Raw genomic sequence first — 15,399 nt, forward strand, 5'->3', positions numbered from 1 at the left:
TATTATATTATATTTATTATATTATATTTATTATATATATATATATATATATATTTTTTTTTTTTTTTTTACCTCCGGTGTATGTTTCGCAATCTCTCTAATTAAAGTAGAAGCATTTTTCTTCACGTAGTCATCTTTGTCCTTCAGGCAGGTGAGTACAACTGGGAAAATCTCTGCCTCAACCACCATTTCTGCCAGGTCCACGGAGTGCTTTGCAATCTGACTGAGAGCCGAAAGGACCTGACGCTGTGGAGCAAAACCCAAAATAAAACAAAACGTGACACAGAGCTTGTTGCAGAGTTCCGATCTGAACAGCTTTACACTCAAATTCCGGGATAAAAGGGAAAAGACAACTACATTTCTAATATAACCTTAGATTTAGGAGTTTTGAGACAATCAATTCCTACTCTCTTATACCTAAATACTCCATTTCTTAAATTCCCTAATCTCCAAGTTAAATGTCTTCATCCTTCTGTGGACTATTTAAGTCTCTTTATCCATGCAGATGATCAAAGAATATGACCTTTGGATGAATAATATTTCTTAATTAACACTCACATTATTAATTTATGACACGGGCGGTAATGTAGGACAAAAATGATCAAGCCGAAGTAACATCTTATTTGGGGCATCATGCTGATACCGTTTCAAAGAACTTTCCATGACTGAGTTAACATGAACTAAGATTTTAAAATCTTATAGAAAATAACTACTAGAATATGAAAGTATAGTTAGTGACTATTCACTGAAAATTAGATCATAGAAAGCTGTAGAAAAAAGACATGGAAATAAATCTTGATACAATGAAGGAAACTAAAAACAAAATGACTGAGATAAACACGGCAATTTTCGTAAGAAACTTAAACATAATAGTGGTGGGCTAGAAAACCTTTGGGCCCCTGCCCACCCTGAGATTCAGTCGTTGTGTAATTAATTCCTTATTTAGTCGTGTTCATACTGATGCTACGTGTAGTCTACAGCATTGCACGGATTTTAACCAGATATGTCTATCGTCTAATCTCTACAGCAGAAGGTCCACATATTAAAAGACCAAATACATAACATACCCATATCTGTTTTCAATAACTTCCTAATTATTTTTAAATGTATGATATTAAGCTCCTCCCATTTCCATTTTCTTAGGGAATCAGAAGCCTGATTTGTCTGTTTGTTTGTTTGAACTTTATTTTCAAGTACCTTTAATTTGGAATCGGGGTTCAGGATCATCTGGGCCAAGTGAGCGATGGCCCCCACGTCCACTACGGTCTGTGCTAACTCGGGAGAATGCTTTGAAATATCACTGAGGGCCGAAGCAGCAATCCTTTTCAAAGCAATTTCTGGCTCCTGGATACAGAGTACTAACAGAGGAACTGCTCCCGCATCCACCACAGCTTGTGACAGTTCTGTGGGTCCAAGAAAAGTAATTAAGTGAGGATGGGTGACTGACCCTTGTGCAAGCCATTTTTCACCCTGACAGATACAGCAAAGAAAAAAGGGGAGGGTGTACTTCACTGTGTCGACATCTGCATTTCAAATCAGCCTTCCCGGTTTCATAAACCATGTGGACCAATCCTGAGCTGAAAAGAATACAGGTCAATAGATGGACCTCCATTTACATGAACACATTTGAGGTAGATTAGGCTGAAATGGCTTGTTATTCTTTTTTTTTTTTTTTAAGAGAGTAAGCAGATGTCAGCTGTTTAAGCTCTGACAATTCTTCACTTCTCAATAGGCAAGCATTTTATGCATGGTTTACAATAACAGAGAAAATTAAAGTACCAAAAATTTACCAACCACACTAATTAGGCAGTATTTTGTGCTATTTACATGAGTAAACATTAACATGAATCTTGTGCCAATAATGTCAATTTTTAAATTCCTTTCATCTTACAGTACTTTTTAAAAGAATTTGACTTGTTCAAAAGTAAAAGATGCATTTTCACTGTACGTGTAAAATGAGATCTACAACTGAACATGCTTTAATACATAAATGTTTATGTGTACACAAAGGAAAGCATTTCTCTTAACCATTTTGCATGTCAGAAGTAAAACCTTTTGAATATACATGCTGATTTACTTGTGTGTCCAAGAAAAACAGCTGTAAAAATAGCCCATCTTAAATTACAGAGTGAGGGAAACAAGCAGGCAGACCCATATAATATATAATATATAATATATAATATATAATATATAATATATAATATACAATATACAATATACAATATACAATATACAATATATTATATATATGTAAAAAATGTCTTTTGAGAAGTATAAAACACCATACATAGTTACGGATTCTCCTCTCGTCGTATTCATGGCCTCTCTTACTGAATCGCATATACCCATTTCTATAATCTCTTCCTTTCAGATTATGTTCTCATTTTCCCAGATTTGTAGTGCCTTGGTGATTTATGTCTTAATAGCCAAGCTAAGATACCTATTTAGCATATCACTTAAAGTCTTTCATTAAGAAAAAAAACACACGGTGTTTAATTTCTCAAAAGATTGGTAATATCACATTTTCTAAAAGGAAATAATGTTAGAAAATACAGGTTACAGTGTCCAATATTTGTTTGCCTTCAATTATTATAATTATCCTAGAAGTTCCAATATTATATAAATGATGCATTCCTTCTCTCATTAGATGAGTATCAATGGAAGGTTATTATGTGCCAGACGCACATCAACTCTGGTGCACACGACCCACTTCTTCAAATTAACACTACATTGATTAGCAAACATGTTTCCATTTTAAAAATCTAACATGAGGGGCGCCTGGGTGGCGCAGTCGGTTGAGCGTCCGACTTCAGCCAGGTCACGATCTCGCGGTCTGTGGGTTCGAGCCCCGCGTCGGGCTCTGGGCTGATGGCTCAGAGCCTGGAGCCTGTTTCCGATTCTGTGTCTCCCTCTCTCTCTCTCTGCCCCTCCCCTGTTCACGCTCTGTCTCTCTCTGTCCCAAAAATAAATAAACGTTGAAAAAATAATAATAATAATAAAAAAAAATCTAACATGAAATATGAAATACAATGGGAAGTTAATATGTAATCTCAAGAACGAGAAGCAGATAAGAGGAAGATGGTTAAAAAAAAAAAAAAAAAAAGGACAACAGCAACAGACTGGAGTATCAACCTCCCAATATAACAGATTCCCCAGAAGCTTCTCTGGGATTCTACTGCAATTACCTGAAGACCAATGGAAGACAGCAGGTGAAATAGGTGATTACTGTTATCTGTCGCACCCGGGGAAAATTGAAAGAAAACGTAAAGTGTGATACCATATGTGATTTATGTATAGAATTTTCGTATTTCGTTAATTAGTAACATGTTACTTAATTCGATTCAGTCCGAATAATCCAGGTGCTGTAGTAATGTCAACTTTATGTGTACATATTTAAGAGCACCTGGAATGTATACACAGTCCCGCCTTGGGATGATTTGGCTTAAGAGTTTGCAACCTGATGATGGTGTGAAGGCGATATACGTTCAGCAGAAACCGTGCTTTGAATTCTGAGTTCGGAGCTTTTCCCAGGCCATCGATACCTACACAGGCGCTAGGCTGTCTGCTGATGCTGGGCAGGGACGGCGAAGCCTCAGCTCCCGGGGCAGCCGCGCCGTCACCAGGCGGAACAACCGATACACTCACAACCGCGCTGCACCCACGCGACCCTTCTGCGTTCCGCCTTCCATGCCGTGCTCGCTAAATTACGGGAGACAGTCAGCACTCCGTTACAAAGTAGCCTCTGCGTCTGATGATTTTGCCCAACCGGAGGCGAATGTACTTACGTGTTCGGAGCACGTTTAAGGTCGGCGAGGCTAAGCTGTAGGTTAGGTGTGTCAAACGCGTTTTCGGGGGCGCCTGGGTGGCTCAGTCGGTTAAGCGTCCGACTTTGGCTCAGGTCATGATCTCGTGGTCCGCGGGTTCGAGCCCCGCGTCGGGCTCTGTGCTGACAGCCTGGAGCCTGTTTCCGATTCTGTGTCTCCCTCTTTCTCTGACCCTTCCCTGTTCATGCTCTCTCTCTCTCTCTCTGTCTCAAAAATAAATAAATGTTGAAAGAAAAAATTTTTTTAATAAATAAATAAACGCGTTTTCAACTTAGGATCTTTTCGGTTCACAATGGATTTGTCAGGACATAACCCTGTTGTGAGTTGAGAAGGTATGTAATGGGCTGCACATTTTGTTTCGAGACAACAGAAGGATCAGTTCATCTATGTGAATGTTCACTTTTTTTTTTTAATGTTTCCTAAGAGTAACGATATGTGGTAAACCGTTAATAAACACTGAGGTTCTTTTTTTAAAAATCGATTATCTTTGTAATTCCCATGCATTTTATCCTTTTCTTGACTTGCTGTTAGAGTGCCATACCCTCCTTTTCCTGAACTCTATCGTGTTAATAGTAAATGTTAATAATAATAATAAATAAAAGTCTATAATGTTAATAATAAAGCAAACTCTGTTCTTCTGACTTGTTACCCAATCCCAACCAAAGCTGTTCTCTTTTTTTAGTTTTTTTTTTTTGTTTTTTTTTTTCTGAGAGAGAGAGAGAGAGAGAGCCTGAGTTGGGGAGGGGCCAAGAGAGATGAGGGACAGAGGATCTGAAGTGGGCTCTGTGCTAAAGATTCTTAACCAACTGAGCCACCCCGGCGTCCCCCAAGCTGTTCTCTATTCTGTCCAGAACAGTGACGTTAAATGTGAGGAAGGCCAGGGATGGCCCTGGAGAAAGACTTCCTGTGAAGGTAGCAAGCTTCCCACAACATGGATGGGGCCGACTAATCCTGTACTTGAGACTTCATATACGTCACATCTCCAAATGGATATGGTCCTATACAAACTGGGATCAGACACACGTCGTTATTTGCGAATGCTATCATTCTACTACCTTCATATACACAAGGGATAAGGCAGTGCCTAGACAGGTAAGAACACAGTAGGCCGGGGGGCACCTGGGTGGCTCAGTGTGTCAGTTCGAGCCCCGCGTCAGGCTCTGCGTTGGCAGTGAGGAGCCTGCTTGGGATTCTGTCTCTCTGCCCCTCCCATGCTCACTCTCCGTCTCTCTCAAAGAAACAAACCTCAAAAAAACACAGTAGGCCTAGAGGATGCACACTGTACCATATTACACATACTACAGACGATTTCATCCTGCCTCTGTCACTACTCTTTTTCCTATGGCGTATCCTTCTCCTTTCCCTACTCCTGCTGTCTCTGGCCTTTCTGTGCCAGTCACTGTTGGTGTCCACCCGGTAGCCTTTGTCAGCCGGGGCCTGAGGAGAAGTCAACTAGAAGCATCTGTGAAAGGTTTTTCTCTGTCATAAATGGATACACAGAAGGAGGAAACACCGACTCTTTGCTGGACATGGGCAAGTGTACGAATGACATCTGGAACTCCTACATCCATCTTGCAACTATAACGGAAGAAATCGCCAATATTCTGAGGATGGCTGAGCACAAAAATGAAAAACATCTGGGTCCTCCATGATACTGTTCGGCTGCATAACCAAGCCCGGAACTGCCCTGACTCTGAACTTGTGTGCCACGTAAACTAAAAAATGTCCTTATCGGTTAGGCCGTTTGTACTTGATATTCTGTAGCTTACAGCCAAAAGCATCCTGGCATAATCCCGTCCTCTCTCCTCCTCGGTAACTGTATGTGTTTTCCTCTCTTCCTCTGGTCGTCAGGTGTTCATGAAGTGCTCACTGAGTGAGAGAAACTTGGCCGGATCTTGGGGAAGCAGAATGAGCCACTGTTCTGTCCTAGCAGACTTAGCCCGGGGCGAATGCACGAACAGACCCCTGCAAGTGCGGAGCTAGGAGTCAAGTCTGTGGCGTGGCTGGGGAGAATGTACACGGGGGGTCCCAGGCAATGCCTCCCACATCACTTCCTTCTCCCCTTTCCTTTTGTCCTGTGCTTTTCTACCCTGAAAAGAGCAGCCTTTGTAACCAATGCACAGCGCATTCTGGTACATTTAAAAATCACTTCCCATAGGAGAAATTTCATGGGTTCATTTTTTTTTTTAACGTTTATTTATTATTTTGGGGACAGAGAGAGACAGAGCATGAACGGGGGAGGGGCAGAGAGAGAGGGAGACACAGAATCGGAAACAGGCTCCAGGCTCTGAGCCATCAGCCCAGAGCCCGACGCGGGGCTCGAACTCACGGACCGCGAGATCGTGACCTGGCTGAAGTCGGACGCTTAACCGACTGCGCCACCCAGGCGCCCCTCATGGGTTCATTTTTAAGTCTAATTTGAAAATGAACTTTGGTTCAATTAATTATCCTACTTACAAAATCAAAGACTGATACATATAGCCTCAGGTGCTCATTAAAGGTTTGACCAGAAGAAAAGCAGCGAGTCAAGAAATTTATCTTAGTGCCTGAGAAGAGCCTCATTTAAAATTTTAACTAAATCTTCAAAACTTAGTTTTTAAAAAGTAAATCGTCTACTAGGCAATAACATTCACCATAGTCATTACCGTTAGATAACAAGCGAGACTGGAAGCAGTTATACAAAGAAAGATGCAGAGGGACACCTGGGTGGCTTGGTTGGTTAAGCGTCTAACACTTGGTTTTGACGCAGGTCGTGATCTCACAGTTTGTGGAATCACGTCCCGTGTCGGGCTCCTTCTGACAGCGTGGAGCCTGCTTGGGCTTCTCCCTCTTTCTCTCTCCTTCTCTCACTGCCTCTCCCCCACTTGCACATGTTCTCTCTCTTAAAAGATAAATAAACTTTAAAAAAAAAAAAAAAGGATCATGGAAAAACTGAGAGGCAGATGTGTGAAGAGTGACCCACACTGGCATTCCCACGCTGGCAGCACAGAGCCTGATGCCGAGCTTGATCCCATGAGATCACGACTTGAACCAGAACAATAGTCAGATGCTTAACCAACTGAGCCACCCAGGCGCCCCTCGTGGTCATTTCTAGTCACATGTATATATGTGGCTGATGTGCATACAATTCTTTAAATATTAACACCATGAAATTTGGGGTGAGAACTCCTTGCTTCTTACACAGTTGCTTTTTCTTAAGAATTGCATTCCGTGCTGTTCTCAGGATCTGGGGTTTTGTTTCTTCTTTTTCCTAACAAAATAAAGGCTGAACTTGTAGTCCTCTCTCACTGACAGATGTGAAGTGTTACAACTTAAATGGGTCAAAATCTTTTTTATAAGATCATTCATTTATTATTTCTGAGAGAGAGAGAGGGGGAGAGCACACACACAAGTGGGGGAGGAGCAGAGAGAGAGGGAGACACAGAATCCCAAGCAGGCTCCAGGCTCCGAGCTGTCAGCAGAGAGCCGGACATGGGGCTTGAACTCGTGAACTGAGAGATCATGACCTGAGCTGAAGCCGGACGCCTAGCTGACTGAGCCACCCAGTCGCCCCTGGATGAAAATCTTTCATTTAGAAAAATCAAAAAAGCTTAGTACACTTTAATATTAAAACAAAAAGGGACACAGCATAAAGGGAGGACTTCCAAGGATGACAACATTCATAAAATTAGTGCTGTCTCGAGCTGGCCGAACGGAAGAGTAGAAATGGCTTTATGTTGTGGCCAGAGAGGACAGGAACGCCCGTCAGTGTATATAACACGCATGGCTGTTACAGGTCAAATAGAGAAATCGGGGAGAAGTGCTCACAGTGGCCTCAACCCCCCAACTCGTCTCAATTGCGGCGGCTGGTTGTTTGTTTAGATCTGGGGTGGTAAACTCACGTGTCCACAGGGCCCAGGAAGGTAACTAAAAGAAATGAAGTCAGAGGGGTGAGAAAAACACGGGGAGGGGAGGCAGCAGGAAAGTGGAAAAGGCTATGCACTGACTACAAGCAGCGGCGATCCCTTAGCCTCCGCCCAGCATTGCCACGTAGGGATAAAGGCCTCCTGTCGTCAGATCTCGGGATTTTTCGAGAGAGGCCAGAAATCTGATCGTTAATGTGAAACCGCCTGGTTTTTAAGTATTGGCAACTTTTTCTTCTTTCCCCCCCCCCCCTCTGTGAGACAATATGGTGCAGGCCAAACAAAACACATCCGTCCGTGGGCCCGCTGCAGCCTGCAACCATCATTTCACAACCCTGGGCTTCAACTTTGCACCCTCTAAGACGATCTGTGGGGGGCTTCCTGGATGTGGAAAGGTAATGTGGTTTCTACCTTTGATTCTTGAAGTCGTATCTTGGAGTCATAAAAGACCCGCTGGAAATGAGATGAAATGAAAATTTCAGAGGTGAATTCCAAGAAATTGATGAAACCCTAAAAACTGGCCTGCAAAAAAAGAATCTAAATATGTCATGATACTTAACTAGTTTTCTGCTCTTAATGCGGATACAGGAGAGAAGAGTTTGAGCAAAATTAAGCGTTCTATCAGGTGAAGTCATAAAAAGGACTCAAGAGGCAGAGGCACTCCAGAAGGAAAAAATAAATGTATTTATTTAGCACACTAATTGAGAAATTATTAGGCAAACACCTCAGGAACACTAATTTCTTTTAACTGTATTGCTTTTTAAATTACTTTGCAAACACCACTTTTAAATCACTGTTTCTAGGGGTGCCTGGGTGGCTCAGTCGGTTAAGCGGCCGACCTCGGCTCAGGGCATCATCTCACGGTCCGTGAGTTCGAGCCCCGCATCAGGTTCTGTGCTGACAGCTCAGAGCCTGGAGCCTGTTTCAGATTCTGTGTCTCCCTCTCTCTGACCCTCCCCCGTTCATGCTCTGTCTGTCTCAAAAATAAATAAACATTAAAAAAAGTTTTTTTTAAAAATCACTGTTTCTAAACCCTACAAAAAGTTCCATTTTGTTTCATTAAAAAAAAAAAAAGTCATGGATCATCATTTCTTTGCACTTAGGGGGCTGTGTTTATCCATTTAAAGAGAGGAGGGGTTTTTTTTTGCATCTGGCTCTAAAATGTATCATCATCTCTTCAAAACCTTTTTTTTTTTTTTTTGCAATAAAGCAGGTTAAAAATACATTTAAAATTTGGCCACCACTTATGTTAATCTTATGTTGTAATAATCAGTCACCCCCAATTTTTCATAATTTGGTAAAATTATAGTAAAAGCAAATACGGTGTGGGAAGATTGCCAGAGCTGGTTTTCTACTGACTCTACTCCAGTATGATTTGAGGAACGCCACTTCCAAAGTAAAATAAATTTCTCCTGGTTTTGGTCTAGCCCAGCTAATCCACCGCTTACTTAGTTATCTACTGCTATGTAACAAATCACACCAGCTTAGCTGCTTAAAGGGGAAACCTCTACTGTGGCCTAGTTTCTGTAGGTGGGGAATCAGGGAGTGGCATAACTGGGTGGTTCAGGCTGGGGCCTTTCACCGGGCGGCAGTCAAGAAGTCAGCTAGGCCTCCAGTTATTCGGGGCTTGATTGGGTCTAGAGGAGCTGCTTCTAAGCACACTCGTGGGAAGGTTGGAAGAAGCCTTCATCGGTTCCTCCCCATTTCTGGGGCCTTTCCAGAGGCTGCTTAGGAGGAGGCCTCTCCCAGAGTGGATGATCCAAAAGGGAGAATCCAAGACCTTTCATGATCTGACCGTCCAGAGCCTTTCACGATCTGACCATCACTTCTGCTGTGGCTCACTGGCAAAATGTGGGAGGAGGCAACGCAAGGAGGTGAGCAGGAGGAGGTGGGCATCATTGAGGGCTGGGGGTGGGGGGCCTCATGGAGGCTGGATTTATTCCTCATCAGTGCATCTGAGAGAGACGACATCCCTCCGTAGGGAACAAGGCTCATGATAACTATGATTCTGAGCTGAGAGACAGACATCTCGCATTGCAGGTGGGAGGGAGAGAAAGGTGCAGAGGGAATTTGCATGTTATTATGAAAAGGTCTAACATATGATTTTTCTTTATCTTCCCCACCGCACAGATGATATTTTTCCCACTCTCATTATTTCCACACCACTTCTTTCCAATCTTCAGAGCCACTGGTCTAAACTGTACACATGGGTTGAGTGTTTGAGAGATGAAGGGTTAACATACATACACATGCTTTGAAGGTTAAATAATTCTGGCTCCTTTAAAAAGTCAAGTGAGTCAAATAAGCCATTGATCTGGAGTTAATGGTGCCGTAGAAAGAAATTACAATCAGCTGGGATGGATGGCACACTTACAGGGCTCCAACATAACCAGCAGCTTCAAAATAAGGCAAGGAAAAGGACTGGAGACAAGAGAAAGAGAACGTGGGAAACAAGACAGACTCGGGTATGGCCTTGGAAGTTAATAGGTAACATAAGATTTAAAGCAATTTTTAAAACCCCCATTTTGGCAATTTTTAGTGTTTGACTTGTAACTACTTCACAGCTAGGACTCAGCCGAGTGGAAGAAGGAAAAAAAACTCCATACAGGGGGGTTTGTACTGCTCTGTCCGTGAAGAAACTGATCTTAAATTACTTAGATATTTTACAAAATACACTTTTTGTATCTAGAAATGGATTCATTTGTTTCCCAGCCGTTGGATAGGTATGTACTGTTGCAGGCATGGTCGTAGTTTCACTCTGCCTACAATTTTGCATCCTGCATCACCAAGAGAAAACTGACACGGAAAGTGTGCATCTTGTTATCCAGACTTCACTGGCGTTCTTTCTTTGCTCCAGCCCAGTTTTAGGTAAGCGTCTGCCTTCAAGGAGCTGGGGCTGACAGAGGAGGCCAGAGAGCAAAGGGCTGCTGGGGTGCTGGTGGACTCTCTCCAAGAACACACAAAGAGGAGACAGCAGAGGGACATAAATGAAATACTGGGTGATTAGAAGGTTGCCTAGATGCTTTTGTCAAAGTGGTCCCTGGTCCGTAGCTCTTGGTGTGGCTCCCTCTGGGTGGTTCCTAGAAGCTGCCCGTGGGTGCCCACTGCTCACTTTTATTCCTGAGGATCGATACAGCCCAGCACTTTTAATCATTGCATAATATCCCACTGAGGAAATACATGCCATGATTTACTTAACTATCCCCCTGCTTTGGGACATTTGTTTTGCTTGATTTGGGTTTGGGTTTGGGCCATTACAAAGCACAGTGTGGTGAACCCCTCTTTGTGCATTAAGATTATTGATTGGTTATCTATTGCTGTGTAACAAATGACCCAAACTCAACAGCTTCAAACAACATCATCCACTATGCCCCATTCTCTGTGGGTCAGGAATCCAGAAGCAGCCTAGCCGAGTGGTTATGGCTCCAAGTTACTCAGAAAGTTGCTGCCACTCTGTCAGCTGGGGTCACAGTCATTTGAGGGCACAACTGGGGGAGGATCTGCCTCCGAGCTCACTCAGCGGAGGGTGTTTTTTGGGAAGCTCCAGCTCCTAGCTGGTTGTCGGAGACCTCAGCTCCTCACCATGTGGCCCTTTCCCTAGGCTGGCTGTCCAAGTGTCTTTGGGTCACAGCAGCTGGCTTTCCCCGGAACAAGTAATGGGATACAGAAAGGGAGAGAGACCCTAGAAAGAAGCCTCAATCTTTTATAGCTGGTCAGCTATTCTCAGAAGTAACCTACCATCACTTCCACCATATTCCAGTGGTCACACAGACCAATCCCACAGACCAATCTCCCAGCAGGAGAGAACTATACAAGGGTGTGAATATCAGGACACACGACCTCTGAGGGGCATCTTGGAGGCTGGCTACCACTAGTCACACGTACATCTAGAATTCCACAGGATATACAAACACACATGCATGCATAGGTATGTGCGTTCATGTGTGTATTTACCTATGAGAGTGGCCCAGGGGTGCAATTACTGGGGGGAAGAGTGTTGACATTTTTTTGGGTTCTTGATATTTTTGGCTTCACCACGTGAAACTGTTTTTGTTCCATCAGAACCAATTGAATATAGGCAATTTCATCCAGGTCAACCTAATACAAGCCAACCTCGAATGCACCGCAATCTGGTTTATTTTACAGGTATATGTCTCCACCACCCTGTCTCACCACGTGGGAGACTGGCAGTCTGGCCACTCATTTTATAAAGTACATTGTAGTCCTTACGTCGAGTAAGTGACTGCTCAAAGTCGAATCGTCATTTACTTCTCCCCAAGTGGTATTTTTAGTTCCAAATTCCTAACTTACTGCATACTACAGTTTAGTTACACTGATTAAAAAACATGAAAATTATGGATGACTTTTTAAGACCACAGCATTGCCACTATATTGCCTTTTAACAACCACAAAGCAGAGGCACACTAATTCTAAGTCAGCACTGTCCAGCAGGAATGCGGACCATGTATATAATTTAAAATTTTCTAGTAGCCACATTTAAAAAGCAAAAAAAGTAGGTGAAATTAATTTTAAAGAAATACATTATTTAATGCAATATATCCAAAACATTATCATTTCAACATGTGGTCAGCATTTTAAAACTTTAACAAGATATTTCACATTGTTGTTTTTTTTTTTCCATATCAAGTCTTGGAAATCTAGTGTGTATTTTGCACTTACGATACATCTCAGTTCAACTACTAAATTTTCACTAGAAATACTCGATCTGGGGGCGCCTGGGTGGCTCAGTCGGTTAAGCGGCCGACTTCGGCTCAGGTCATGATCTCGCAGTCCGTGAGTTCAAGCCCTGCATCGGGCTCTGTGCTGACAAATCAGAGCCTGGAGCCTGTTTCAGATTCTGTGTCTCCCTCTCTCTGACCCTCCCCCGTTCATGCTCTGTCTCTCTCTGTCTCAAAAATAAATAAACATTAAAAAAAAAAAAAGAAATACTCGATCTGTATTTAGATTTCAAAAAGTTTACGGATGAAAAAGTGGATTTATATACCCAAGTTGTTTCAGTCATGCCTAAAATATTCCCAGTACTTGAACTGGTTATCAATTTTTTACTTTATATTAATTAGAAGTAGATAAAAATTTAGTTCCTCAGATGCCCTAGCCACAATTCAAGTATGCAATAGTAGCCTGTGACGAATGCACTACCATATTGGTAAAATTGTAGTTTAAAATCAAAGGATAGGGCGCCTGGGTGGCTCAGTCAAACATCTGACTTTGGCTCAGGCCGTGATCTCATGGTTCGTGAGTTTGAGCCCTGCACTGGGCTTTGCACTGACAGCATGGAGCCTGCCTGGGATTCTCTCTCTCTCTCTCCCTCTCTCTCTGCTCCTCCCCTGCTCACACACATACACACACACACACACACACACACACACACACACACACACATACAATCTCCCTCTCTCTCTCTTTCTCTCAAAATAAATAAACTTAAAAATCAAGTCAAATCAAAGGAGATATAGAGAAATGGCCAGTAATAGAATTATCACACAAATAGTTAAACAACTGCAGTTAATAGCTTTCCAAGGCCAGAGGTCCTATCTCGCGCAAAATGCTTTGGTGCAATTAACTTATACTACTACATCTTTATAGCAAGCTGCTTCATTTATCTAAAGGCACAGATGAGAGCAAAGTGGGCTAAAAAGTTAACTGTGCAAAATCAGCCAGACAACATGGTAATTATACAGTAACTATTTTCCCTGTAGACAATGGATTTTAAAATGTACGGTAAGACAAGATAATGAACATGACTTATTCAAAGTAGAACTTTTTTTTTTTTTTAAAGTAGGCTTCACATCCAGCACAGAGCTGAATGTGGGGCTTGAACTCACCACCCTGAGGTCAAGGATCGGATACTTAACTGACTGAGCCACCCAGGTGCCCCTCAAAGTACAATTCTTATACTAACAAAGCTCTGAGCCTTTAATAAGTGAACTCTTGTAGATGTTTGTGAAATGCTTAATTGCAGTACTTGCAAATATCAAATACACTATGACTAATGTACTTCTAGAGATTCAAATGTAAATAAAAGAGTGTTTTTACCCTCAATATCTAAAAGGTGTTAGAAGGTTTTATACACTAGTGATTGGAAAATAAACCAAGTTCGAAAAACAATTTTGTTCAAACCCAAAAAATAACTTCTGATATCCTGTTCAAACTGGTAAGATACAAATACCTTTCTCTCTATCCACTCAGCACGCAATTTTATGACATTTCTTGTGCAGGTATTTGCAACCGACAGAAAACAAAGCCTCAGACTAAAAGAATATTAGGTGGAATCAGATAGAGGAAGTATTCTGGTGGGTAGAGGGCTTTCCTTTCTCCTGAAACTGTACTATCAATGTTACCTTTTTCTTATTTCTATGCCCAAAGTCTGTCCAGTGCTTATCTGGATGTAACAATGTTCTTAAGAAGGATATAAACATTGCCCTTTCTGCAATGGTACAAAAAGCATAACTTGTAATTCTTTTCCTTGGTCCAACTTAGAATCACCCAGTGTATTATCTGTACTCTTAAGACCGTATTGTACATTTCTGTCCAACGTGCCCAGCTGTCTGCATGACCTTTATGCTCATCTATATCAATATTTCTATCTTATCATAAGCTCCTACAGGTAAGATATTAGCTGACTTACTTTACTTTGTATAGTCAGGAAGATGTGCTCACATTCCGCATAAGTGACTCAGAGACTTTCTGATGATTATAGTGATGGTGATGGTGATAAAGAAATTGTTTTCTAGCCTCATATATGAAGTTATAGGTCTCAGTGACTCAGGAATCTGAGATTACAGAATTATATGGTATTGTTGTATATTCTGAATTCTTAAAAAAAAATGCACAAAAAATCTCAGAAGGTTTTATCAACCAAGAGTTTATAACTTTAAAAATTACAATAGGGGCGCCTGGGTGGCGCAGTCGGTTAAGCATCCGACTTCAGCCAGGTCACGATCTCGCGGTCCGTGAGTTCGAGCCCCGTGTCAGGCTCTGGGCTGATAGCTCAGAGCCTGGAGCCTGTTTCCGATTCTGTGTCTCCCTCTCTCTCTGCCCCTGCCCCGTTCATGCTCTGTCTCTCTCTGTCCCAAAAATAAATAAACGTTGAAAAAATAAAAATTACAATAAACAAAAATACAGGAGAATTCACAACCTATTTTTTCTTTTACTAGCACACACACTAACCCTAGAAGTGACTAACAGATTAGGTAACTACTGAGTAAACTTATAATTAAAGTGTTACTTTAACACATTTGGCCTCCGTGCCAAAAGAAAATACACATTTGTTTTTGCTTTATCTTTTTTCACGACCACTTAAATAAACAGAAAAGTTATTTGTGGAAATCAATGTTAGGATCAAAATAGTTGTAACATGTAATGCATATAATCCCATATACATCATTTGCCTCCATGCGTATATGTTCCTCAACCCCTCCAAGAGAAAATAAATTGTAAAAAGAAAAAGTTCAGAAATCAACATTATTATCTACAAGCACCAGTAAAGACAGTTGTCTATAGGGTTTTTAAAATACCTTTTAAAAATGTAAATCCAACGTAGTTTACATACAGTGTGATAATGGTTTCAGGAGAATTTAGGGAGCCATCACTTACATATAACCCCCAGTGCTCATCCCAGCAAGTGCCCTCCTTCATGCCCATCACCCATT

The 15,399-nt window shown here is 41.8% G+C and overlaps 1 protein-coding gene across 3 annotated transcripts in view; it reads right to left on the reverse strand.

Annotated features, from left to right (window-relative positions):
* Positions 1-15,399, reverse strand: part of SPAG6 (sperm associated antigen 6) — a 65,975-nt gene that overhangs the window by 21,113 nt on the left and 29,463 nt on the right. For all 3 annotated transcript variants that reach the window (XM_040451246.1, XM_040451244.1, XM_040451245.1), the window contains 2 exons: positions 1,198-1,403; positions 73-246 (listed from right to left, as the gene is read on the reverse strand). In XM_040451246.1, coding sequence (XP_040307180.1) covers positions 73-246; positions 1,198-1,403 — 380 coding nt within the window. The remainder of the gene's footprint in view (positions 1-72; positions 247-1,197; positions 1,404-15,399) is intronic.

This window comes from Herpailurus yagouaroundi, unplaced genomic scaffold, assembly GCF_014898765.1.
Source record: "Herpailurus yagouaroundi ecotype Mexico unplaced genomic scaffold, PumYag 203, whole genome shotgun sequence".
NCBI lineage: Eukaryota > Metazoa > Chordata > Mammalia > Carnivora > Felidae > Herpailurus > Herpailurus yagouaroundi.